Source organism: Nilaparvata lugens, chromosome 2, assembly GCF_014356525.2.
Source record: "Nilaparvata lugens isolate BPH chromosome 2, ASM1435652v1, whole genome shotgun sequence".
NCBI lineage: Eukaryota > Metazoa > Arthropoda > Insecta > Hemiptera > Delphacidae > Nilaparvata > Nilaparvata lugens.
In genome coordinates, this window is record NC_052505.1 from 62,068,914 (window position 1) to 62,093,217 (window position 24,304).

At 37.7% G+C, this 24,304-nt stretch overlaps 2 protein-coding genes across 3 annotated transcripts in view; both read left to right on the top strand.

Moving 5' to 3' along the window:
• LOC111043744 (integrator complex subunit 14) overlaps positions 1–9,727 on the top strand; it is a 41,447-nt gene extending 31,720 nt beyond the window's left edge. For both annotated transcript variants that reach the window (XM_039422375.1, XM_039422376.1), the window contains exons 6-8: positions 2,297–2,477; positions 6,295–6,452; positions 7,719–9,727. In XM_039422375.1, the coding sequence (XP_039278309.1) occupies positions 2,297–2,477; positions 6,295–6,452; positions 7,719–7,943 (564 nt within the window). In that variant the 3' untranslated portion in view covers positions 7,944–9,727. The remainder of the gene's footprint in view (positions 1–2,296; positions 2,478–6,294; positions 6,453–7,718) is intronic.
• Positions 9,728–12,368: 2,641 nt separating this feature from the next.
• The window catches only part of LOC111043745 (S1 RNA-binding domain-containing protein 1), a 35,173-nt gene continuing 23,237 nt past the window's right edge, over positions 12,369–24,304 (top strand). The window contains exons 1-2 of the mRNA XM_039422377.1: positions 12,369–12,601; positions 23,586–24,162. Coding sequence (XP_039278311.1) covers positions 23,608–24,162 — 555 coding nt within the window. The 5' untranslated portion in view covers positions 12,369–12,601; positions 23,586–23,607. The remainder of the gene's footprint in view (positions 12,602–23,585; positions 24,163–24,304) is intronic.

Consider the following 24,304-nt stretch of genomic DNA (forward strand, 5'->3'; position numbering starts at 1 on the left):
CCCAATTATATCACCTTTTCTTTCAATAAATTAGGACAGTCAGACAGAGAATCAAACTTGAAACTTCATTCAAATTGCAACCTTAACCCCAACTCCTGCATTTGTCCTATCATTAGTAGGTTTATCAGATATAGAAAAATATACTGGTTGATAGGCCGAAATTCTGCTCTCTCAACTTACAACAAGATACTCATCTACAAACAAATCCTGAAACCAATATGGATGTATGGAATCCAACTTTGGGGCTGTGCCAGCAAGAGCAACGTCGATGTAATCCAACGATTCCAGAACAAAGTTTTGAGGAACATTGTCGATGCTCCAAGATTCAGCCGAAACGCCGACATTCACAGAGACCTGGAGGTGGAGTTCGTTGCAACAGAGATTGGGCGCTTCGCACGCAAGCATGCAGTCAGGATCCAACGGCATGAAAATGAAGAAGTCGCTCAGCTACTTGACAACACACATATGCTGCGCAGATTGAAGCGGACCAAACCCTTCGAGTTGTGTGGTGCTGTGGAGTGAAAGTGTCAAAAGCAGAGCAGTGTTGATAGTGTGAATGTGTATATAATACATGATACTTTATTTATATATATTACTATTATTATCTAATGTTAATTCCAAGTTAGTTGCTAGAAGTAGTAGTCCTGGTGAGAACTACATATCTTATTAATATTTAACCCGTTATTATATTAGGAAAAAAATTGCTCATTAGTCTTTTTAGACTAGATTGCAATGGGATAAAAAAAAAAAAAATTAGTAGGTTTAAAATTGTAAATATCTAGGTATCTATATAGATGAGAACCTGAAATGGGATATCCATATTAAATTCATTTGCAGAAGAATGAAATACCTCTCAAATTTTACAAATTTTATTCAGCTAGAAAAATTCTGAATCCAACTCATCTTAAAATGCTTTATTTTGCTATAGTACAGTCGATAATGCAATACGGAATAGCAGTATGGGGGGAGGGTGTTATAATTCCCATTTAGAAGAATATTTCATAATGCGGAAATTAGTAATTACATCTATTTTAAATAAACCCAGATTTTTCCCGACAGACGTTATATTTGATGAATACAGACGTTATATTTGATGAATTCAAGGTTTTGACAATTAGAAAGTTATATGTTGAAAATGTAATTGAATATTTAATAAAAAATAGAACCAATTTTCCATGCACCAACTACTCATTAAATAGACATTACTACTTGAGACCTAATTTGAATAAGTATTTGATATATAATACTTATATTGAAACAATTAGACGGCAACTTATCTAAGTACTATAATAATCAATAAAATTCCGAATCATCATCTTAACAATGCTAAAATTACAAAGAAAATGAAGCATAAAATCATTAATTGGATAAAAAGCGATTATTTATTTAATCTTTGAACAATCATACCTTCCCTCAGCCCTGCCTACCTTCTTTCACTTCCCTATCACACACCCTTCCCTTTCAGTTATATCTTACCTGCCTATTACATGGGTAACCATAGTTGGCAAGGTATTTTCCCCCTCTTTCTTCCAGCACACATCATTTCAGCAATATTGCCTTTTTTATGTGTTAATATCATTGTTACTGTTATTGTAATTGTTTTGTTGTATATTGCTTTTTCTCATTGTATTTTTGTGTTATGAAGCAACACAATTCAATTGAAATTGAAAAATTGAAATTGAAATATTCATATTTTCCTGTTGTAAATAATACAGAGGGGTGCAGGGAAACAGGAAATTTTAAACGTTACAGTTGGCAGCACTGTAGAGGGGGAAGCTGTTTAAGATCTTGTAAAATAGATATGAAAGCATCGTCATTTATGGATCAAGTTCTGCCAGAGCATTTAATAAAATTGGTGATGATTGCCGCCCAGAAAATATTTTAACAGCATAAGCTTGGTATGTCATAGACATGTCCATGTCCATGTGGCAATATCTTGAAGGCAAGGTGTTCTGTTCACGTCCTCCAACAGTACATGAACTGAAGAACAACAAAGAAAACTGAATCTCTGCCATTTCTCGTTTCCCTGCACCACTCTGAACTTATTGATTAGCCAAACACGTAATCACAAGAAATCTGTGAACTGGATGATTTCTCATAAATGTTATTGAAATCCAGGTCAACTGGAAAAAGGACTACATTTTAAGTTTTGTTCAATGTATATATTCTGGTTCCTACCATGTTACTTCCAAGTTCCTTCCAACTGCTCAACTTGGCTACTAGCTGCAAATTTTCATTTTTAAGAAAATTTGTTGAATTATTCTGCTGCCTTCACATTAACTTTCTACAATTTCAGGTTGAGAACATGGCAGCTATTTGCCAGGTTGGCAGTGACTGGTACGGTGTGCTCTATTCATGGGCTGATTCCAAGAAAAAATCAAATCTAATGCTGACACTTCTGGAGCCAGGCACTGATACCGTTCCTTGGCTTGGCAACTTCAAACACCTTGGTGTACTATCAGACCCTGAGAATCCAAGTAAATGCAACATATTTTACAATTTTTTCGTTTTTTCAACCTTGAAACTTGATTATTTCTTAATTTTCGGTTTTTTTAGTGAAATGTATGAAAATGCTCAGTTTTCAAATGCCAGTTGTCAGTCATAGCTGTGCTCATTCTTTGTATGAGAAAATGTTTCAGCGAATTCAATTTACTTACTCCTCAGCGCTACAGGTCGTTACAACCCTTGGCCTCCCAGACATAGCCCCTCCATCTCTCCCGATCCTGTGCCTGCCTTCTCCAGTTACGAACTCCAAGCGTCCTTAAATCATTCTCCACATCATCCGTCCATCTACTCCTAGGCCTACCTCTTCTTCTTCTATTGTATAGCCTTTCCCTCCATATACATTTTGCAACTCTTTCATCATTCATCCTTACCATATGTCCTATCCATCTAATCCTGCCAGCCTTGATAAATCTGACGATATCCTCACTGCCCAAGAAACGCTCAATTTCACAATTTTTTCTCCGTTTCCAGTGTCCATTTTCACACACAGGGCCAAGGATCCTTCTTATCACCTTTCTTTCAAAAATTCGTAGCCTTTCCATGTCACCAGCATTAAGTACCCAAGTCTCAGAGCCATAGCATACTACAGGCCTGACTAATGCCTTATACAACTTCACCTTTGTAGCTCTTGATAGTAGTCGAGACTTGAATAACTTTATACTTGCATAGAATGACCTGTTACCTGCCATTATTCTATTTTGTATCTCAGCTGTGATCTTACCACTACTTGTCACAAGCGTTCCCAGGTATACAAAGTCATCCACCTGCTGAAATGTGTAGGGTCCAATTTTCATATTTCTAGTAGCTCCCCTAACTACGGCTGGTGACACTCTTAAATACTTTGTCTTGGCCTCATTGATTTTCAAACCCATTGGCACACTATTGTTCACCAGTAGAGTGAAAGCTTCTCTCAAGGCCGGCACAGTTCTTGCTATTATGACCAAGTCATCTGCGTATCCACAGACCTGCCACAATCTATTCACAACAGTACTTTCATGTGCAATGTCCTTTACTGCCTCGTGCAGAGCTAAATTGAACAACAATGCCGAGAGAGCGTCTCCCTGCCTTACTCCATACTTCACAGGAAAACGCCTTCCAACAGACTTGCCTATCCTTACCCTAGAGTATGTCTCGTTCAGGGTAGCCGACACCAGCTTAATTAGTTTTGATGGCAAACCGTTATTGTTCATGGCTTCAAGTAACTTCGTTCTGCAAAGACTATCAAATGCTCTTTTATAATCCACAAAAAGCAAGTGTAGAACTATGTCATGCTCTATGCACTTCTCCATTGCCTGCCTCAATGTAAAAATCTGGTCAACTGTGCTTCTGCCTTTCCTGAAACCCCCCTGGTAATCGCCCAATATCGCCTCAGCATATGGGATGAGCCTTTGCAGAAGTATATTTGTGAACAACTTGTATACAATGCTAAGCAGAGAAATGCCTCGATAATTATCACAAATCATTTTATCTCCCTTTTTTAAAATTGGACAGATTATACTTGTCTTCCAGTCATCTGGCATTCTTTCCTCTCTCCAGACCATTAAAATCAACTCAAAGATCTCTTTCTTCAATCTATCCCCTCCTTTCTTGATCATCTCACTTAGTATGCCATCCTCACCAGGAGCTTTGTTATTTTTCAGGATTGTTATTGCCTTCTCTAGTTCAGCAAAGGTGGGTTCTGCAGTTTCTCCCTCTTCTCTCACAAGAGGTTCAAACACCTGGCTTGGTTGTTCTTCTTCCCCCTCGTTCAGCACTCCTTCGAAATGTTCAGTCCACCTCTCTAGAACCATCTCATTACTAACAACACATCCATTTTTGTCCTTACACCCATTCAATCTTGCCTGAAACCCCTTCCTGAACCAATTCACTTCCCTGTATAATTTTCTGCTCTGGTTAGTATTACTCAATGTTTCTAAGTTTAGTACCTTTTGTTTCATTGCTTCTCGCTTTTTGGATCTTATAATTGATTTTGCTCTCCTTCTTAGCTCATTGTAGTTATTTCTAGCATTTCTTGTGTTCCTTTGCAACATTTTTTTCCTAGCTTCATCTCTCTCCCTTAAAGCTTCTTCACACTCGTCATCAAACCACTCCTGATTTCTTTCCACTACCTTCACTCCTATGGTTTCTTGAGCAGCACTGTCTAAACTATTCCGTATCCTTTCCCATTGCACCTCCAAATTCACCCTTTCCATGTTATTCTGCATAAACTTCCCTTCCAAATTGTTTTGAAAGATTTGCCTTTCATCATCTACCTGCAACTTATCAATATCCCACTTGCATCTTCTTATTCCTCTTTCCTTGCGTATATTGGCCAGCCTGAATCGTACCACAGCTCTAACCAAGAAGTGGTCAGAGTCACAATTTGGACCTCTCATTGTACGCACATCTAGAACTCCTGAAGCATGCCTGGCAGATACTAACACATGATCAATCTGGTTTACCACTTCACTCCCTGGTACTTTCCACGTGCCCAGATGAATTCTTTTATGTGGGAAACTGGTGCTTTTAATAACCAACCTGTTGCTCTCAGCAAACTGTGCAAGTAGGAAGCCATTATTATTCGATTCATCATGAAGTGAAAAGTTTCCTGCCACAGTCCTCACTGCACTCTCTCTACCCACCTGAGCATTCAAATCTCCCAGCACCAGTACCATATCATGTTGCCCGATCTGATCCATCTTGTTTGTCAATACATCATAGAAATCTTCTTTTGCTTGCTCATCCGCATCCTCTGTAGGGGCATAGACCGATATTATAGTTACATTCCTGAACCTCCCCTTCAGCCTAATCATGCACATCCTCTCTGATATTGGCTCAAAATTCAGCAATTTCTTTCTCATTTCAGCAGTGATGAAAAAGCCAGTACCACCATAACCAGTTCTATTTTCCGGACCACTGTACAGCAGAGAGAACTCTTTTTTATCAATCTGCCCTCCACCTTGCCACCTGATTTCCTGCAGGGCAACTATATCTAACTTATAGCGTAAAATTTCTGAAGTTACTTCTTTCATCTTGCCAGGTGCCAGCATCGTTCTCACATTCCAAGTTGCCACTCTCCAATCCATTTCTCTCATTTTAATCTTTGAACGCTTATTCCGTAATTCCTTATTCATATTTGAGTTCGAGTTCCTGTTATTTATCCGAGTATCCTGTCCAATCCGAGGCTTTGTTGTGGGTTTCGCAACGAGTGTGAGTTTTTCCGGGGAAGGGTTGTTGGCCCTACGCCCAACCCCCAACCTGGAGGACCAGTCCAGTTTTTGTTTCACGGTGACTATTTTATTTCGCCACTACCCCCCGACGCTGCTGGCTGCAGGGCCGGTGAGCTTCCCCCGATTCCACACGGGGACGCGCCCGATGGAGGTAACTGGCAAATCCCCACACGGGAGCGAATTCAATATATTATTATAATTCTATAGAGTTTTGTCAAGCCAGTTACTTCATCTTTATTATTTATTCTATCGTTCTAAACTCTAAATTCCAAGTTCAAATATTTTTGGTCACAGAATTGTGATGAAATGTGAAAAATTGGAAAGTGATAACCTTATTACGAACTTTTATTTGTAGAAATTTGGAGAGGATCAGCAAAGGATTCGGTTGTTTTTCCTCAAATGAAAAAAGTTCATGAATAAAATATTCACCATGTGAACACATTAATTTACCATGTTCACTCACAAAAACTGAAACATCCATTTTAGCTGGATTTAGTTTTAATTTAATTTGATGAAAATAATTTGTTATTAATGCCATTTTTGGCATTCGGAAATTACTAATGGTCGTTTGTTGTTGTAGATCCTGAGGAAACTTTCCCTATAAGACCTGCAGAAAAACGAAGCTATTCACAGAACAATTGTGTGGTCTGGATCCGACAAGCTGGTTTGCAATCCGACATCCAGAAAATTCTAAGGCATGCGAGAAAGTTACCTGAGAAAACCACACATTTCTACAAGGTAAATAATATTATCTCAGTTACCTCTAATAAGTTATTATTATTATAAATTATTTGAGGTAGTTATAATAAAATTTATTCTAGATTGATTTAAAATGTTATTGGAAGGTCTACTAGTCCAAATTCAGTAGCCTACTGGAGATCGCTATTCCCTTTCATGCAGAGATCAACTGAGTTATAACGACGCGACTGAAATCTTAGTTGCTTTATCAAAATATACAAAATGTTATGGTGTTCATTTTTACTTTCATTTTCATTCAATCATTTATTTTATTCATTCTACAATGAAGCACAGATCAAGAGAGAAAAACTAAGAATAACTTGTACTAATAACTTGTACATTATGAAGACATAGCTTCTAAAACTTTAAAAAAAATTAAGCCATAATAAAAGCACGAGCTCACTCACTGAGGCATTTGAGCATACTTTTGCCAAGTTTTGCTACTCCACTCGGCTTCTCTTCACTGCGATGTATGTTAATTTCAGATTCAGATTCCTTTATCCATGTGTTTAAAAAATATAATTCAACTTACGTTCTAGCGTTAAAAATAATAAAGTTGAGGTATTACTGTAATGTTTTCAAATGAGACGGTGATGTTTGGACCTTTGGATGTCCATTCTCAGAAAGGGTATCGAGGATACTCTCCTTTTCAGTATTTGACCGTAAATAATGAAAGTTGGAAATTCTAGCCAATTATTATGCCTAAGCGTCGAAAATTAAGACTAAAAATTAATCAAGAAGAAAAAACAAAATCATAAAAACAATAAACCATTAACAGTTGAGTTAGTTGACAGAATAGAGTAAATAATACTAAAAAAAGTTCCTAATAATCAGATTGATCGGAGAAGTTCAGCGAGCTACTCGGTGAAACTCGGTGAATTTACCGAGGATGGATGTAGTTTTATTTTCATTTCTATTGATCAATCAATTTTAATCTAATAATTGAAATAATATTTAATTTGCGATTCAAAGTTCACGCAACCGTAGCTTAATTGGTAGCACACGCGACTTATGAATGAAAGGTTGCAGGATCGAGACCAATTCACTCATTTCTTCAGGAAATTTTCAACTATTATGAAGATCATACAAGTAATTTTGACAAAATAATAAATAATTGTTATATTTTTCATGTCCCCTGTACATAATTAGATTGCATATTACATTTTACAACACAAAATTTTCCCCAGGGTTAACTGCTATTTGTAAATAATATTTTAATAATTAGCAAAATTGAAAGTTTGATTGGTTGATTTAATTGTGTTGCAGGAGCTGAACCGGGTGCGTCGCGCGGCCATCGCGCTGGGCTTCATGTCGCTGGTGGACGGACTGGCGGCCATTTTGGAGCGAGAGTGCACCCTGCTGCCGGGCACTGCGCATCCAGACTGCGCACTCCAGCTCACGCATGCGGCCGGCGCACTCAGGCAGCCTTACAGCCGCGACCCCAAGTACAACGTCATGCCTATGCGCACAAAGTACACCGATGCTGATTGATATCCATGATGTGTGTCGACGACTAAAGCAAAGTGAATGAGATAATAGAATAGAATGACTTATTTATTTGTTGACGTGGCGAAGTTTGGATAGTAATGTCCACTCTACCACTTAACCTCGTCGATAGCAGAAAAAATACAAAAATAAATTACAAAATATACAGATATAGTAAAGAATCGAAGCAAAGAATGACAATAAAATGTAATAAAAGTAATGAGAGTAAATGATAACAACTTAGAGCCTGTTCACATGACAGCGATTTACGTTCGGTTGTCGCGCGGTTGACAAACCGAGCGATTGCCAGGTATAGGGAAACACATGGTGCCGTACACATGCATCGCTCGGTTTTAGTAGTCGCCGGCGAATCGCGGCGGTTGTAGTCTCAGACTACAACCGCTCGGTTGTCGCTCGGTTGCCGGGCGTCTCGATATACTAGAGCAGGCATGAGAGCGTACACATGTCTTCAGTCAACCGAGCGGTTTCGATCAGAGCAGTAATATATGTTTAAGAGTAATATAGTGAATAAGTAAATAGATTAAGATATGAAGATTGAGTACATAGATGTTGTACCTAGTAATTATTTATCATAACCGAGCGCAAACCGCTCATGAATCGCTGTCATGTGTACGAGGCTGGCAAACCGAGTGATTTGCCAATCGAGCGACAACCGAGTGTAAATCGCTGTCATGTGAACAAGCTGTAATATTTGTGCAATCCCTCAGCAAGTCATCAATGAAGCTCGTGGTGTGTATTAGTATCCCTGGAGGAAAAAGGTGGCGTGTATCATGGGACTAAAGTACAGTGGATAAGATAGTGAGAGTATACTGAAGGCGATTAATAACTGCACAATCCTTTAGAGATAGCTGCTCTATAGTAGAGATCGTGATGTGTGATGTTATCCCTCGAGCAATAATGCTGTGTATATTACAGGACTTGAGTTTATTGAATTTCATATTGCATGTAACGTATAGTTTAGTATATAGTATAGTATAAAATAACGTCAGGTGCATATAGTATATAATCCACTGCGAAAATGTGACTGTGTGATTAGGGAGATAATTCCTAAAAAAATGACTGAATCAATCAAAAACATAATGTTGTTAGCATGACTGATAGATGAAACGTATTGTCGCTATCAAAATATTATGATTGGTATTAATGGAAATCGTGATGTTTTGTTTGCATCACTCAAGGATTAATGTTATGTGCATCACATAACTAAAGTATTTTTCCTCTGTCTTGGAAATGAGACGTTTTGTTACTGCAGATGGTTCATTCACGAAAAAAAATGTTGGAATTGTAAAAAATGAAGGTGTACTGCCGTAGTGCGTACTGCAGATGGTTCATTCAAGAGAAAATGTTGGAATTGTAAAAAAGTAAGGTGTACTGCCGTAGTGCGTACTCCCAACTAATGAAAGTCATAGGAATATTTTTTTCATGTATCTTGTCATATATCATGTATCTTGCAAATATAATAAAAAACATTTGTGGAGTAAAGTCTAATTAAATTGTATCTGATCACATTCTATTGTAGTCACAGGGATTGCTAATATTTTTAAAAGAAGTCTAATAACAAAAATAAGGATTCCAAGCAAGGTTAAATCACCATCATCCAAAATAAGTAATGTAGATACGTATTTTATTCATATGTATTTTTTTATTTTGTTATTCATCCTATGAACTTCGTTGTAATGCATCTTGGGAATCGTAAATATTGATTAAGACCAGACCTGTTTCACATAGAATATTGATACAGTATTAAAAAAACTATTACTCTGGCTTTATTGCGAATTTTTATTTTAGTAATTGAAAAATGCTCATTTCATACTGTGATAAACTTTTTTAAATGCTGTGAATGTGTCAAAATCCAAAATCAGTAATAGACTAGATTGGTGAAAGGAATATCTATTGGCGATGCTTTTCAGCAACAGTGGTTTAGCTTTTAGAACTTGTTCTGGCGAACTGCCAAATATCATGGTTGAGAAGTACCGTATAATATTTTTTTATCCAAGTACAACATGTTTTATTCAGTGTAGAATTTCATTGAACACGGTACAGTAAGATTCTCCAGTATCAGTGTGCATGAAAGAGCTATGTGACATATTGTCTTATGAGACTGTCACCTGCTCTCCAGAGAGGCTCTGAAATAACAGAGCATGAAGGAGATATGTAACATATAAAACTTGCTCGACAAAATAATATCTGGTGAATGAAAATGTTAAGGTACGGTATGTTATGGAAACCTACACATACATCATTTATGCATCTTCAACTTGAAAAATTCATAATAAATTAACGGTATATATGAAAAATTCATAATAAATTAACGGTATGTATGTTTACTTTTGCCATGTATGAAGTAGATCCCTCTACTACAAATAGAGCTATATGGTGGTACAAAGTGCGCCAGCAGAGAAACTTACTTATTTGAAATGTCAATAAAAACAAAAGTTCTTTTAGTTATTGTTTCAATCTTTTTATATGAGAATACAATTTCTCAACTTTTTTCATGCAGTCTTGAACATGACATCAGATCAATGGCGACTTCCATTGCGCATACACTGATGACCTCGATTTTTGAAATTTGTATACACTCGATCGTTGCAGTACATCAATCGGTATGTTGGCAATGGCGCGAATGTTGTTCTTGAGGTGTGCTATGGTCCGTGGTCGATCGACATAAATCAGGGATTTTGAATAACCTTAAATAAAATCGCATTGAGGAAACGCATATAGAAATGAGCCTCGTCACTGAAAAAAATGACCGCGTCTTCAGGCAGGTTCAGCATATCACAAGCATTTTGACGGGAAACAAAATAGCGCTCAGTCAATTCTTGAACAACAGCCAATCTATAAGGATGCAAGCCAATTGAAGGTCTTCATGGGAAATTCGTCGAACAGTAGAGTCAGAAATTGACAGCAGCTGCGTGTTTGCGAGCCGAACGTGGGGAGAACGTACAACCGACTACCTTACTCTTTCGATATTTTCTGGAGTTCTGATGCTTTGTTGTAGTCCCTTTCTGGGTTTAGCGACACTTCCACAGTCCCGAAATTAGTTAACCTACGACAGAATCGAATTACGGCCAGAAACGAGTCTGTAAGCAGGAATTTCAAACCGAGCGCGGAAGGCACGTTGCGTAGCAACAACAAAAGTGATCGACCATTAGAAAAGAAGCTCTCAACTGCGATGGCCCGCTGCTCTCTAGACCAGAGCATGATGGCTACTTACTTGAGGGAGGATAAATTTGGGAACTTACCCCTCCAAATGCGCCTTCTCTTGCCCCTCTACACGACCAATTCAACGCGCGTCCTACTGATAAATAATGAAACATTGGTAGAAAAAAGTTTTTGAAGGGGGAAAGTGCAAATACAGTACCTACTTTTGTCATGTCATGTAATAATAATTCATGGAATAAGTTAGACTATAGAATAAATTTTTTAGCAAATATTTTAGTTTAATAGCCTCTCATAAGTAGAGAGGGGTTTTACCATAGGTAGGCTACCAGAACCAGAGACAAGTATAAAAATATAAAATTCCTGGATTAGAATTTTATTTCATTTTATTTATCAGTGTTTACCTTCTTTCCTTTGTAACACTGTCAGAAAAGGTGTCTCTACAATATTTTTAATAACTACAGTAAAAAACTATAAAACCAGTCCCAAAGTTATGGCGGTTCATTCAATTTCAGAATTTCTGTAGTCATCAATAGTACAATGAAAAGTTATATTTTGAATACCTTATACTGTAAATATTTTCAGTCGTTTCATAATAATATTATTATTACTAAAATTATTTTAGTAATAGTTAGTTTCAAAAATGAAATATTTTAGAGATGTGTCGTTCGGTCATGACCCGTTCGAATTGAACGGGTCATTAAGGTGAACGAGTGATCCGGATCACATTTATTAAAAAACCCCGTTCATTTGACCCGTTCATCAACTGGGGTAAACCCCTGTTTTTACTGTCTTTACACATCAACTTTAGTGAACCAAGTTTTTTTTGCTTGTTTATAGGAAAGCTATGGAAAATTTACCGTTCAATTGAACGGGTCGCGGCAGTGAACCTGAATGACTGACCCGAATCACTAAAGTGATCCGAACTTCCCATCTCTAAAATATATTAATTTTGAATAAACGCGGTTATACACGACCACAGATAGGAAATAAAATCAAATAAGTAGAATAAAACAGCATTACCAACTTTAAAACCTGAACGTAAAACCTCAGTTCCAATAGGGATAAATCATTATTCAGTTTTAAATTTTTAATGCTAGATGAAGAATAATTTTGAATTATATATTATCAACGTTATATTCTGGTTTGAAAATCGATTCCACTTGCTTACACTATAATGGCGGATTCACAATAGTGAGTTAGTGACTACCTCATCATCATGTATTTTGTCGAGCATGCGTCTGTGTGAAAAGTTAAAGTAACATAACCTCAATCATCAACGTCATTAGCATCACAATAATAGCACAAATAGCTTATCTATTTAATTTAGAAATAAATAGCAATAAGCAACAGTTAAACTGCTCTAGATTAATCAACAGCAGTAGATTAAAGCCATAGTTGCTTAGTTTCTTAAAAATTGAAGTTTGGGGAATGATCTGATTAGTAGAGATTATTTTGTTTAAAATTACATTTTGACAAGAAAGGTAAGAAGTATTTTTAAATTTGAAAAATTATAACAGCGAGCATGACTGGTAAAGAAAAACTCCTATCAATTTTTTATAGTCTACATTATTCTAAAATTGCTTCTTGTATAAGTATTTATTCAATCTTATTTATATTGAAACCAATTTAGTAGTTTCACAGTACCGTTTTAATTAACTTGTGTACCTGTACCTACTTGTTAACATAGCATACCACTTGTTGTTTTCTTCTCCACTGTTAACGTCCTGGGATCGTCCAGGTTTCTTCTCATCATTTGGGAATTCATGTTGGCAGCTTCTCCCCTTAAGCTTACTTACGTACTTTAATTGATACTTGAATTGTTTTCGCCGCAGTTCAATGACCGGGGAATCTTTAAAACGTTCTCCCGTCAGTCCTTGTCTGTTTGTCGTTCCGTTAAGTGCTGGTTGGTGTGGTCCAGGGCAAACTCTGTGGGTGGGTAGTATCATGGTCGGGCTATCAGATGCAGAAGCAAACCGTCTGTCGTCCTCCAGTGCCTTCAGGGTGTCTGGTAGTAGGTTGAAAAAGAAGGTGCATTGGAAGGTCAATGTTCCTGACATTCCTTGTCTTATACTGAAGCTTATCGTCTGAAGTGTGGAATTTGCTCTTTTCGCCATAATAGTGGATTCCAGGATAAATATTGAGATCGCCGTAAGTATTCGATGTTTCTTGAAACGCGGTCGGCAGTGTTATCTAATGTTTTCCTTCAAGATAGTTCTGAGTACCTTCTTCTAAATTAAGAAAACTTTGTTCAAGTAAACCAGAGCCCCAGGCCACAATGCCATATCTAATATGGGAGGCGAACAAGACATCTCGAATCGAGATGGCAGCGTCGAAGAGACAACACAGTTTGTGTGGTGCGTGTAAAAAAACGGTTAAAAATTGCGATAATGCTATGTTTTGTGATGGAATGTGTAATTTTTGGTATCATATTGGTTGTGTGAACATTTCTTTAACTGAATATCAGAAAGTAGATGGGTTAAGTGACGGTTTTGTGTGGTATTGCGTAGCTTGCAAGGTTAAGGTTGCTTCAGTGCTGTCTGAACATGCAGGAACTGACAAAATCAAATCTAATAACGAAGAAAAAAGTGAATTTTCTGAAAATCTGACTATTATTCTTGATGAATTAGGTCGTCTAAGTGATAATTTCGTTGCATTGAGCAAGCATGTAGGAAATTTTGAAAATTTAAGGTACCGGTACTCATGCCCCAATACTTCTAGACGCGTTACAAACTTTTCGGATAGGCCCTACATATGATTGTAATTCTATAAATAATGACATGACTAACCATAGTTCTACAAAAGTTGATGATTTTACTATAATTGAAGACAAAGTTGAAGGGAACTTAGCTAACATTAACCTAAGTTCAAAACGACTACATAACCTAGATGTTGTATCCCCTAGTAAAGAGAGGCATCTGAAGCAAAGTGTAGGTAGACCTAATATGAACTTGTGTGAAAATTTGACTGCAAAAACCGCTGTTCAACAAAGCTTCACTTATGCTGATTCTGTCAAGTCCAAATTTCAATATAAAAAAGTGATATATCTTAGTGATGAATCTTAACAGAGTTTCTAAACCAGTGACTGTTGGAGATAAGCCAGCCAATTCATCAGGCCCTAAAAAAAGAAATTTATTACAGGCAGTTCACACTGTGAGCATAAATTATCGACTGCAGGTAGGAATGTTTTTCTATTTGTTTCTCGTTTTGGGCCTGATACAAATGTAATTGAGGTGAAAGACTATCTGAATAGTAAAAAACAAGCTGACTATGTGGTTGAGAAGTTGAATGCAAAATTCCCAAAGGAGTATTCATCATTCAAAATAGGAGTGCCTTCCAGTTTGTTGAGTGAGGTGTATGATTCTGACTTTTGGCCAAGTGACATTCTGGTGTCCAAGTTTTTCAATAGAGGAAGGAAACAACCTGAAGCAGGTGATTTAAACTCCATTCGCCCGAAGCAAATAGAGGAGAATTAGTTCACCTGGAAAAATTAATTTGGTTTCTCTCTTTGTTGGAAAGTCATATCCAGATGTTTTGTGTATAAGTGAGAATCATCTTCTTGGCCAGGAGATTGAATTCTACAATACTATTGAACATTTGAAATTTGGAGCAGGATACTTTCGCTCAAATCACAAGAATGGAGGAACTGCAGTCTATCTAAGAGAGGATTTATTGTCTAGTCCTGTTGACGTGAGTATGTTTTGTAGGGAACTTGACATTGAACTATCTGGAGTAAAACTCGAAAAATACAATGTAATTGTCATCGCAGTTTATCGTTCCCCAAATGGTAATGTTGAGCATTTTTTCACTGCCATGGACAATTGTTTGACAAGCCTGAACAAGTTGAACATGCCTATAGTTCTTGGCGGAGACGTAAATATCCACTTGAATGAAGAAAACAGCATATATCACACATTCAGGTTTCTGCTGCAAAGTCATGGATTGTACATCACGAGTCATGCTCCAACTAGAGGTGACAACTGCTTGGATACCATTGCAACCTCTCTTGACTCCTGGAACTATGAGGTGGACATCCAGGATCCTATGATTGCTGATCATGACGCTGTCATAATGAACATGTGGCTGAAGTCGGTGAGTGAACCTTCAGATTCTGTACCTTGGCACTCCAATTACTTTAAATCTTCTAGAAAAATTGACCCTGAGAGGATTCCACAACTTGAAGCAGCCTTGGCCCACTTAGACTGGACTGAAATTCTGTCTGACCCAATGGATGACCCAGAAGAGCTCTTCAACTCCTTTTTTAAAGAATTCTCTAACGTGTTTGACAGAATCTTTCCTGCAAAAATGACAAGAATCAAAAAGAGCCATCTGGCCCAGAAAATAAATTCATTTAGGCAAGAAAGTAATGCCTGGTATACGCCTGGGTTACTTCAGCTACAGAGTTTTGTCTTGGCTCTGGATTGCAGAAGGAAATCTTGTCTCGATGAGGAAGAGAGGAAGAACATCCATAATCAATACATTAAGGCAAAGAGGATTTACAGGCAGGAGGTGGACCTAGCAAAACGGGAGGCTAGCATTAGCTCAATCAATCAGGCCAATAACAAATGTAAGGCTGCTTGGGACCTAGTAAAAAGTATTTCAGGACCAAGTAAGCAAAGTTTGAAGCCCAGAGTCAGGGCAAGCCCTGATGAATTCAATAATTTCCTGATACAGGAGGTGGAAAAAATTGTCAGTGCCCTACCAGAAACAGACAGATCACAGGTGGCTGCTGGCAGACTCTTTCAGCAACCCAGAGATGGTACTGTAGAAATGAAGGACTGGGACCCAGTAACACCAGAAGACATTATTCAAATGGTGAGTCACTTCAGAAATAAAAAGACTTAAGATATCTACGGTATATCAGTTGACCTTTTGAATTCTATTATTGATGTCATTGCCCATCCTCTTAGTGTAGTGTTGAATGCATGCCTTAGCAAAGGATATATCCCCACAGCACCAAAACTGGCTAGAACAGTGCCTATCTTCAAGAAGGGTGACCCTACAGCCCTGAAAAGCTACAGGCCAATTTCTATTATTCCCGCACTGGCCAAGATCTTTGAAGCCTTTATGAAGATTCAACTAATGGACCACTTTGAGAGCAATAACCTATTTTCAAGTGTGCAGCACGGTTTCAGGCGCGGTAAATCAACAGTCACAGCTGTTTCCAAGCTGGTGTGTGACATCCTAGATTCTTTTGAAGAGGGGGACTCAGTGGCGTTGGCTCTGGCAGACCTGAGTAAGGCATTTGAGTGTGTCCGCATGATATTCTGCTGGAGAAACTTGAAGCGTATGGAGTTGTAGGTCGGGTCCTTGGCACCCTGGAATCCTACCTAACAGACAGAAGGCAGATCCTTTCGCTGGAGGGAGTTAACTCAGGTCCTCCACAGGTTAATCATGGGGTGCCACAAGGATCAGTGATTGGACCCATCCTTTTTCTGATTATGATCAATGACCTTGGTTTGCTGGGAGGCATCCTACTTTTTGCTGACGACACCACAATCTTTGCCAGAGGGAGAACACCAGTGCTGGCGCAGAAGGCGGCTGCAGATATTTTTGGACTAGCAAAACAGTGGTTCAACAATAATAAGCTGAGTCTAAATGAAGACAAGACACAAGAGACTACCTGTAGCCTCAGTAAAAATCAGCTCATCAATCGCACTGAGGTCAAGCTACTAGGATTTACGCTGGATTCAAGACTCACCTGGGGTAGCCATACGAACAAACTTTGTCTGAAGCTATCCAGGGCAGTGGCGCTTCGTGGATTTTTGAACTTGTAGGAGTCAAAAAGTATAAGTAGGGCTACAACCCCCCTCCCCAGTATAGTCGCAATGGAAAAGATCACATTGACTTTTTCTGCCATAGACAAATTCAAATGTTGTATGGATGCTGGCATATAAAGGTGTGTACAGATATACGCGCCGCGAACATGAGCAATTCACTTTTAATCAGCTGATTATATCTGTATTTTTACAGAAACGGTAAGATATAGTTATAAAAAGCTTGGCATCAGCTGATTAAAATTGAATTGCTATTGCTGATGTTCGCAGCGCGTATATCTGTAAGCATCTTTAGGCCTACATAAACACAACATGCAAGTTCACAACTCAAAATGATAAGTTACTCACATCATGGTCTACTTTCAATTTAATTCGATTCGTCGATCCTTCTTTGAAGCAAACATTTTGGTGACAGAGTCGTAGTATTTTGCTTCTGTCATCAATTTCTTGAAATACTGTTTTTCAATACACAGGGAAACTAGTCCATTGAGTCGATTTTGATGGTTGAATTCCAAGTGTTTTTCTATGCGTTTAAGAGCCGAAAAGGTGCGTTCGGCAGAAGCACTCTGTAGCTGGGATAGTGAGCACTAGATGAATTAGTCTGCTTTTTCAATAAAAAAAAAAGTAAATTCGTATGGCTTTTGTTGGTGGGGAGTCCCTTGCGGGTAGGTCCCACCGCCTGAATATATAATTCAAGCCGTCAATGGGCCTTACGTCTGTCATACTTCAGCCGGGAACGACAGTTTAACGTGCCCATCCGATAACATGGGAGTGATCTGGTTAAAAAACTTTTGGTTATGAGAGGGATTGAACCCGGGATCTCTGTGCAGCTACGCAAGCACTAGATCACGGATCACTCCTGCTTTTTCAATGAATGTCCCTGTTAAATAATTGCCCACTAAATAGTCATTTAATTTAGAAATGCAGTTAATGAAGGTAGAAGAGGAGTAAATCACGACAACTCAGCCTCCAAACTATTTACATTGAAATATTGCCCGTGTCCGTATGGAGATTGGAGACTTCATTAGGTCTTGCAGAAAGCAGAAACTGTGTTTGCAAGTCAATCGATTGGATCAAATATCGATTATTTCGTTTCGATAATCCATGTGGTTGAGGAGCTACTTACGAAGGACCTTATTAAAATCATTCATATACGAGTAGTTCCTTCCGCGTCCACTTAGCATGCAGCGCAGCGCTAGTGTCGAATTGTAGGAATAAATTAGACTTCCTACAACGCTACAAGCCTTCTTATGTTGCAAAACCTTACTGCTCCGTATCTTTCAATTCCGTATTTTCTATAATTTTTTTGATAGGTATTCGCATGCTCCTATAACCTATAGATACACTATGAAAACATTATTATTATTCTGTATCAAAGTGTAGGAACTTCCTCACTTCCTACATGGAGGAATCGCCCTAGATCCAGGGTAATATTTCTACTCAGACGTCTAAAGCCTCTTATTTCAAGGAAGGGTCTTGTTGAAGTCTACTTTGCCTTGTTCCACAGCCATATTATCTACGGACTGCAGATGTGGGGACATGCGCCCGGATGTAATGATGTGCTTCTTCAACAGAAAAAGGCATTAAGAATTTTGGACTCAGCCGGATACCTTGATCACTGTCGGCCGATCTTCATCAGACTAGGTATCTATACGGTGTTTAACCAGTATATTCTGCTCTCCTTGCTACACATAAAAAGTCATTATCACTCAATGACAAGAAGAGCCGATAAGCATTCGTATAATACCATAGGGAAAGCAAAAATTGATGTACCCTTCTGCAGATTGAACAAGAAAAGAGACTGTTTCCCTGTACTGGCACAGAAGATCTTCAATGCGCTGTCAGACATGGTGAGGGATCTGGATGACAGAAGTTTTGGTGGAAGGATTAGAGCCTGGCTGCGTGGGATGCCATTCTACTCTGTGGCTGAATACTTTGAGGCCGACAAGTCTTTAATTTGATTCAAGTGACTTAGAATCCGACCGACCATCTCGATCTATTCGTAAGCTTTAAAAACGTTAATGTTTAAGTTTTGTAAAAATTTTTACAATCAACGACGACCAAATTAGGTCTGAATATAAAATGACGCCGGCCATCCAGGAAGCTGGTCAATGACGAAGGACAGAAGTATGAAGTATGACATGATATGCAGTAAAGGCTGTTTTTCCCCTGATAGGCTATATTAGACAGTTGCCGAATGACATATTATGCAGAAGATAGTTTTCTACATAGTTGCTCTTTATGAGTTGCTCTACATAAGGTTATTGTCGATTGTGATGCCGAGGAATCTTGTATGGGTGGCTGTTGAAATATTATTAGTTGTATGAACTTCCAGACTATTAACAGTTGGTTGGAATTCCATGTGGATAGTATTTTCTTTTCATTTATGTTTAGGTGCAATCTATCACAAGATTTTTTTGCTTCTCTGGTATGACAGTGGATCTCATTGGAGAATAAAGGCTCATCCTCTAGTTCTGACAGTGAATAGATGGGGTGTTCCACCAGTTGCTCCTTTAATATTGCGTTGGAACATCTTTTTTTCAGCATCCTTAGCAAGTGCTGCTATGTGGAAGCTTTTCTGAGTCCCAGTCAATCTGCTACGGGTTATATCTAAATTTCCTGCACCTCGAGTTTGGTGGACATGCACATTACTCCTTTTGTTTAGACTGTCTTCTTTGTATATTACCTATATTAATTAACATTTCATGTATTGGCTTGATATTGGCAGAAATTTTAGTTTTCTAAAGAGTGGCCGAAAGTGTTCAAGGCGGTTTGAGGTAATAATCCTGATTGCATTTTTTGAAGCAGTAACACGGCAGTTCTGAGGCAGTGGAAGCATGACACCAAATCATAGGTTTAAATTTCATAGGTTATACGACTGTGAAAACAATGAATGGTGTGATGTTAGTAGATAATCCATTGTCACCACATATCTTAATTTTCCAAGTAGATGGAGTTCCCTTGAAAGTTTTTTGCAAGTTTGAGTGATGTGTGTGTTCCATTTCAACCTCCAGAATCCCAATAATTTTATATTTTCATTATTCAAATCTTCATTTTTAAGAGAGCAAATGAGAATTTGGGATTTGATCTTATTAAGTTTCAGCCGATTTGTCAGTAAACATCCCTTTGCATCCTGGGTAAGAATTTCATTTTTTTCGTGAACTTGGTCGCTTGAACTTCCTTTCGACATACTTTTTGTGTCATCTGCGAACAGTAAGGAGTCATTACATGGTACAAAATCATTGGTTAGGAGGATAAACAGCAATGCTCCCTGTGGGGATCCATGGTTAATGTATCTAATCTGAGAACTTACCCCTTTTATTGAGACAACTTCTATTCGGTTCATCCGAAAACGCACTCGTCCTGGGTTGCTCCATGCTCTTTAGGCAGCAGATTAAAGAGGCGGGCCCCTGAATGAGCTGGTGAGTTACTACATTTTTAGAGCCTCTGTTGCTAAAAATCATATATTTTTTATTTCTTGTATTATGCTCTCTTCAGGATTGGTTTGCCTTCCTGGCCAGAAAAACTGGTTTAGCTTCTTGGATGAATAAGTAAATCACTGAGAGTATCCTATACTAGGTGAGGAGTGTTCTGCAGATCTTCCGTACTCCGTCATGTCCATCCTGAGTATTGTCCTTAGTCTCTTCTGGATACGCAGGACTTTCTCAAGACTTGTTTGTGTAGATCCCCAAGCTACAATGTCGTGTCTAAGATAAGAGGAAAATAAGGATTGGTAGACTAAGAATGCAGGTTTTATCAGCAATATTTCTTATTCCCCTGGTTACATAAATGGCAGACGAGAGGTCTTTTTGCACAGCTGATTTACGGTATATGGTTTTGCCAAGTTAGACAGTTGTCAATCAATACTCGCAGGAATTCTGTTCGCCATTGACGTGTTGGTGCAGGTGTTTTCTTCTGAGCCACACATCCTCATTCTACCAATGTGTGAAGTCTTCATTGGAAAAAAGTGCTCAAGCCTAGATATATTTTGAAGATTATTCCTTATACCTTCTTTATCCATTACCCACACTTGGATAATGTACTCTCACTTATTGTGGGATCGATGACGTCATGTCTTGTATAATAATAAATAATATTATAATAATAATAAATACTTTGAATAGTTACGTCTTCTTTTCTCTAACTTGAGTCCAACTACAAATCCAAGTGTAAATATTACGCTTGAGACAACACTGAACAGTTTAACTCTGTTTTATTTTGAAAATCGAAATCGATTTGATGTATTGCTGGATAGAGGTGAACTTGTCCCCAAGTCCATCTATACAGGTATCTGACAAATTGGCATCTTGCGATCCATATATTAATGCCCGCCTGTTACTTGAGTAATTAAAATTAAAGTTGAATTATTTTATCAATAATAGCAAGTTCATCAGAATAATACCGATTTTTCAGGTAAAAGCATGTCAAAATAGTTAGTGGGTAGGCTTCTACTGCAGACTGCAGATTACATTGTATAAGTGGTTGCTAATGTTATATTTAAAAATGTAATTTTGAGAAAGAAACCTTTTTCAGATGACGTCAGCGTACACATTCTATGTGTGTCCAAATGACCTACCGTTATTTATTTATTTAGCGTATGGTAGATATACAACACATATAAAACTCAAAAATCTCAAATGCCCACATGTATATACAATATATAATTTATTGTTAGCGTTAGGTAAGACCATAAAGAAAAAAATCTGGTGTGGTACACTCACACAACTTTCCTTGCTCATATTCGAAACTACGATCAGACTTTTGTATATGTGTATATATAATTATTTTCAGAGTACTTTTTCCTTTGTGTAAATTGTGAAATTAAATTATTTTTTTAGTCGTCATTTTTTTAAAGTCGTCAAAACAGCTGTTCTACAGATGAAATATCTCGACTATGTGTTTTTTTTATGAACTGCTCTACCTACCTACCTCATGCACGAGTAGGAGGTTACAAAGTCCATTTCTCAAGGATGGGGTGGACCCCCCATTAGTTTCCCAGAAAGGAGACTCATGCCAGTTACTAGAGCTGATAAATAACTATACAGAGTATGAATTTGAAAAAAATCGGTCAAGTTATTTTGAAAAAATCGTGAAAAACATGGTTTTTTAGTAATTATCCGCCATTTTTCTCAAGAATATTACGGAACTCCTGCAATTTTCCAAGGAAAAAACTCATGTCATTTGATAGGACTTATGAATAGCTACCCATGGCTTGAATTTGAAGAAAATCGTTAGAGCCGTTTTCGAGAAAACCGTGAAAAACCTGGTTTTTGGTCATTATCCGCCATTTTTCTCAAGAATATTACGGAGCTCATGGAATTTTCCCAGAAATGAGACTCATGCCAGTTGATAGTGCTTATGAATATCTATCCATGGTATGAATTTGAAGTGAATCGTTAGAGCAGTTTTCGAGAAAACGGTGAAAAACATGGATTTTTAGTCATTATCCGCCATTTTTCTCAAGAATATTACGGAGCTCCTGAAATTTTCCCAGAAATGAAACTTATGCCAGTTGATAGGGCTTAAAAATAGCTATCCATGGTATAAATTTGAAGAAAATCGTTGGAGCCGTTTTCGAGAAAACCGTGAAAAACATGGTTTTTTGTCATTTTCCGCCATTTTTCTCAAGAATATTACGGAGCTCCTGAAATTTTCCCAGAAATGAGACTTATGCTAGTTGATAGGGCTTATAAATAGCTATCCATGATATAAATTTGAAGAAAATCGTTAGAGCCATTTTCGAGAAAAACGTGAAAAACATGTTTTTTTAGTAATTATCCGCCATTTTTTCCGCCATCTTGAATTGAATTTTATTGAATTTCTTATTGTCGGGTCCTCATTGTATAGGGACCTTAAGTTTAAAATTTCAAGTCGATCGGTTAATTACGAATGGAGTTATCGTGTTCACAGACATACACACACACACACACATACACACACACAGACCAATACCCAAAAATCATGTTTTTGGACTCAGGGGACCTTGAAACGTATAGAAAACTTGAAATTGGGGTACCTTAATTTTTTTTGGAAAGCAATACTTTCCTTACCTATGGTAGTAGGGCAAGGAAAGTAACAATAGCGTAAGTAGATATCCTATGGTATAGGGCGTTTATGTCGCAACTTTCACTGTTATCTCAAGCCGATTACTGTCGATTATTGTCGATTTTTACTGTTTTGACCGGGTAAGAGTGTATGAACGGCACAATAAGAGAGACTACCAGCGTCATAAAGCTTCACGGGAAAGAACTACGTGGACTATTAGCTTGAGATAACAGTAAACGTTGCGAAATAAAAGAAGCGTTTATGGGGCATACCATGGGTTATCTGTCGGCATTCATTGAAAATAACACCAACACTTCCCATTCTTCCAATGCTGACAGTTATAAGTGACTCTCACCATACCAGATGTGCAGTCTTCTTCTCTCCTTGTCCAAGTATCGTAGAATCAAGTATCTTTACTTTGAGAGTATCAAGTACCGCATCCAAGTATCTGATATTCCGTCATCTGGAAATTTAGATTGGCTTTTTGACTTTTTAACTCTCTTAAATGGATTGATTATTTAATATAGCTTCAAATATACATATATATAGGAAACAAATATATTACACTTTATTCATTCAAAAGATTTTGATTGATCTGAGCCTACTCCATTTTTAAGCTGAATTTTCCGTTCATTCCCTGTTTCAGATTCAATTTCATATGATTCAAGATGTCTGACAGTGACAATTCACAAAGTTCGGATGACTTACGGGTGAAGAAAACCAGGAAACGAAAGATTGAAAGCGATGATGACGAATGGATTCCTGAAGAGGAACCAGCTGCTAAGAAAAATGCAAAATCAAGTAAGAAAATCAAGTCCGAAGATTCATCAACCAGAACCAGAGTTAAGAAAGAAGCTCAGCCCAAAGTTAAGAAAGAAACTCAGGCTAAAGTTAAAAAAGAAGCACAGCCCAGAGTCAAGAAAGAAACTCAACCCAAAGTAAAGAAAGAAACTCAACCCAGAGTCAAGAAAGAAACTCGAGCCAAAGTTGAAAAAGAACTTGAAAACAAAATAAAAGAAGAACCAAAAGTAAAACAAGAACTGAATCACTCATTCGAAGAATACGATGAAGAAAATAAACAATATCAGTTTGGTATGTCATCAAACCATACTTTCAAGAAAGATGATAAGGAGAATGCCTTCCAGTCAATGAAAGGAGAGGAACAAGAAATAAAGTTCGATGGTGAGGCCAGTAGTGATCTTTTTGATGACAAAAAATATCTGGTGAGTTTACAATTTTTCACTCAATCTGATTTTTACTCTTCCGATTGTTTGTCTGACAAAATATCACAAGTGTTGAAATAGTTTGAAAAATCCTAAACAAATACTATTTCGATATTTATAACTGGATTAATTATATACATAG